The sequence below is a fragment of the Malurus melanocephalus genome, unplaced genomic scaffold, assembly GCF_030028575.1.
Source record: "Malurus melanocephalus ecotype Western Australia unplaced genomic scaffold, MMel_1.1 scaffold_737, whole genome shotgun sequence".
Taxonomy (NCBI): Eukaryota; Metazoa; Chordata; class Aves; order Passeriformes; family Maluridae; genus Malurus; species Malurus melanocephalus.
In genome coordinates, this window is record NW_026623969.1 from 74,187 (window position 1) to 78,298 (window position 4,112).

The following is a 4,112-nucleotide window of genomic DNA, read 5'->3' on the forward strand; positions in this document are numbered from 1 at the left end:
TTTTTTGTTTTGGGTTTTTTTTTTGTTTGTTTGTTTTTGTTTTTGTTTTGTTTTGTTTTTTTTTAAATGGGATTTTAAGACTTTGGGAATTTGCATTCTGCTACTTCATTACATGTGTGCAGTCTGTTTCTAAGGCTGGCAGCAAACATATCTATACTTCAACAAGTCCCTAGTTCCAAATATTAGTCAGCATGAGACAGCATTTAACAGAGGTTCCAAGCTTCAAGTATTGCTATAAAAGTAGTTTGTCAGATAGATGTACACCARATCTGTGACCAGTACATTGAATTCTCCAGAAAGTGCAGCACTCATAAGAATGGAACTTTTTTGGTTTTTTTTTGTTTTAAATAGTGAGCTTTTCTGCCCACAAGGACACCGTGTGTGTGTTAGTCCTAAGAGTTCACCACAGAMATCAGCCAAGGCAGGGAGGCTCTTCCATGGTTCTTCCATTCTTCCAGGAGGATGACCTTACCTTACCCATTATCTGCAGAAAGTTACTTATCCTGTTCCTGATCTAATGTGCCTTTCAATCTACCCTATAATGACGCAAATGGATTGATACAGAGTCTGTATCTTAGCCAGGCTTRCAAATTAGTAGTAAGTACTGCCAAGGTAAATGGAAGCTGTGTTTTTTTTAAATCACTGCTTTCAACAGGCTGAAAAGTTCTGTTAAAATCTCAAATCAGATGTAGATAAAAGTCATTTAAGTAGCAAGCCTTAGTACTGTATTGTGAAGTTACACTATTTTAATGGTTCATTTGGTAAGGTAATACCAATAATACCAAGGTAATAATACCTTGGTGGTTTACGTGCTCCCATTAACACACAGCCTGASTCTGATATATAAAGCTTCTCAGCTCCACAGAAGGTTCCTGGAACTGGCAGTGGTRCAAGATTATCTCATCAGTTGTTTTGAAATAGCACAAAGCAGCTTACCAAAACAAATATAGAAAATACTGGTTGGATCCTTATCCTTTAAYTAAGTCAAACAGCTAGCAAGAATGCCCACAAGAAATAATCTTTTTCATTTGTTATATGTGAAGCTTGGTCAGAATCTGAGCACCATGAAGAAGGTGCAGATATATCAAATATTCTCACTGAATTGCTGAGAGATATTTTTGTTCAAGGCAAGAGTGTTGTAATGGGTATGAAATCAAATTAAATATAGCTGGCTTACCAGAGAGAGARAGTGTGATTTGACTTGAAAAATGGCAGGATACCTAGCAATGTTATTTAAAGGGTGCTTGCTTTCACCTTTGATTCATGTCAAAGAAAGTTAGTTCCCTTATTCTGTGGTCAGCAGTATGGCTGAGCTTGTACACAGAAAAATTGTGGTGCACTTGAAGTTGTTGGTAATTACTGTGTGCTTTGTATAAAGCAGAAACTCTACTAGGCAGTAGCTGGGGTCCAAATAAAATATGAGTCTGTAAGTAGACACAATGACAGATGGAAGAAAGTACCAGGTTATTTATTACCTGATAAATGCCTCATTAAAGTGTTGCAAATAATATTTAAAGCWGAATCATTTATGTGAAGTGTTTAATATATGTGTGTTCTAAGGACARCTTGGATGGAGAATTTAGTGTCCTGATTTGTTAAACCATAAACTGAGCTCCTTTGAAAGGAAAACCTCCTTCTCAAAAAAAGGATTATTTAAAAGGCAGTAGTAGACAATCCACGGTGGCACTGCTGGTGGTGTAGAAGGAAGATCTAACTTTTTAATATTTTTTTGTCCATCGGAGGAAAAAAGTAGGCATTGCCTCTTCCAAAAAGCTATTTATGCTTCATATAAGAGAAATCCAGCTCAAGAGAGTCTTTATCCCTCTCACTTACTGAGGTGGATTGTCTTGGATAGGATTGTGATGACAGTAACCCTATTCTCAGTAAACAAAGTCTCTTGGATTATGTAATAAGATCAGGAGAACTGCTCTGCCTCAGAAAGAGAGACAGCACTGTCAGGATGGTTTGGTCATGCAGCTTTGCCAMCTTGCACTCCAGATAGAAATCCTCAGTTTATGCACTGCTTTTTTTTGGGATTCTTTAGAAATCTTTTTGGGATTTTTTAGAACTTGTCTTTGCAATCTGGGTGTTGTTTGTTTCTTACCGAGCAAACTCAATGAGTGGCAAAAAGATGCGCAATTTATCCTACAAAAAGGTGGACGAGCACAAGCCAGGAGTCCTGTGTTTGATTCTTTGCCTGAACTTTTTTGGGGGGAAAAAAAATGGGCGGAAAAAAAGGGCGTTATATGCATTATTACCGTGAGTGCTGATAACACTGTCATTGTTCCTAGGCCGTGAGAAGACAGAAAAGTCTCGAGCAGAGCATTCAGTCAGCACAGGAGACTGACAAAGCCCTGCGTTTGATCCAGGAGTCTCTGGCTGGCATTGACAAGCAGTTGGCAGCCTACACCGCCGACAGGGTGGATGCAGCGCAGGTCCCGCAGGAAGCACAGGTGAGTTACGAGCAGCTCGTGTTTACTGCTTTTCCTAATCAACCCAAGAGTGTTTGGTTGGCCCTCAGCCTCTCGTTAAAGAGGATTTGCAACGTGATCGGCGTGAAAGTGCAAGTAAATTTTGTGTGGGATTASTTGGAGAAGTTTAAGCTACTCTCCTAGTAAAGTCATATTTTCCTTCTGATTTGYGTTATATGTCGGTCCAGAATATGTGAAGAACCATAAAATCGTGGAAGACTATGAGGTGATTTTAAAATGACAAGGATAAACATTGTGGTTCTTTAAAATCAATTTTCCATCCTAGAAAGWGGAAACTCATCATCCTCACTACTCTTCTTTTGCCAAGTTGATTATGTGGCCTGGGATTTCTTACTAAATTATTGAAATGTAGACAACATTRTTATTTATTTCATAATGTGCACATCAATGTACTTACATTTAAATTTTTACAGCTCACATAATTTCTACAGAAAAAGCTTTTTTTTTCCCCAATCTTTACACATGGTTTATTGAGCCTTTGAAATAAAAATGTACATCTCATTATCATTTTTACTCTCTCATTCTTTCTTCTGAAAGGTCTGCTTTACTGCAGCATTAAGAGGTAAGAATACAAACAAAAGAAACCCAAACATCTCTGCAATGAAACTATTAATACTTTACAGTATTATATACCTCAACTTTTTTGTTAATTCTATTTAAATTTTGACAGTCAGATACTGAAAGTAAACAAATGGAAAAAAGCTACAGGGAAGTTGAAAATTAATGCTTTAATCATGATTTTAAAAGAGGCATTCAATTATGCGGTTTTTTTTGCATTCCTGTTGAGTTTTAAATAATTCTAAAAAAAATATTATCTTGCATGGAGTAGCCTAGATGATCTTGAATATATTCAGAGCGGAATCGATACAGCCCTGAAAATAAATTCTTATCTCCTTTAAGAACTAAAAGTTACTATGTCTTTTGAATTAACATGGACACAGATGTACCTTTCAGTTGCTTTTTGTGGCTATGTGCACTTGTAGGTACATGCAGATATTTTTATGTGTGTGTAGGGGCTATATATGCTATATTTGGAGAATAGGATCATATCTGGGTTCAGTCTTATTTTGAAAGTAATTTTTATCCTACTTTATTTTCTTCTCATTTATATCAGTGTAAGATCAGATTTAGACAAATTGTTTCAGTTTGAATCCTAAATAAAGCTAACTATCTTTTCACTTTCTTGAATGACTTTTCTCCTTCCTTGAAATATGAATGATAGAAGAAATAACATAAAAATCAGCATTTTTTAAAAGATTCATCAGTTTAATTTTTTATSTTATARTTMTATAAATTAAATACRTTAAAAATTGATATGAAAATGTACTTTTTTTGTTTCTGGTGTGTTTAGACTCTTACATGTTTCACRTGTCCCATGGATGCATTTGGATTGTGTGCATCCTAAGGTACCATATTAGGAATTAATATAGACTGTGTAAAAGGAAATAATTGAAAAACTGAAGCAGCACAAAACCCAATCAACATTAATTAGCATGTTTTCATAGGAAAATTTCAGCTCAGTGCCTTTGCAGAACTTGTTATTTTTCTTGAGATTTTATTGTCTAATGTCAGTTTCACCTGATTGTGCTATATCCACTGTGGGAAAACCAGCACAGAGGC

At 35.8% G+C, this 4,112-nt stretch overlaps 1 protein-coding gene across 1 annotated transcript in view; it reads left to right on the forward strand.

Moving 5' to 3' along the window:
- Nucleotides 1-4,112, forward strand: part of LOC130584614 (dystrophin) — a gene marked incomplete at its 5' end in the record, with an annotated part of 165,056 nt that overhangs the window by 72,855 nt on the left and 88,089 nt on the right. Inside the window, one exon of the mRNA XM_057384700.1 lies at nucleotides 2,292-2,453. Coding sequence (XP_057240683.1) covers nucleotides 2,292-2,453 — 162 coding nt within the window. The remainder of the gene's footprint in view (nucleotides 1-2,291; nucleotides 2,454-4,112) is intronic.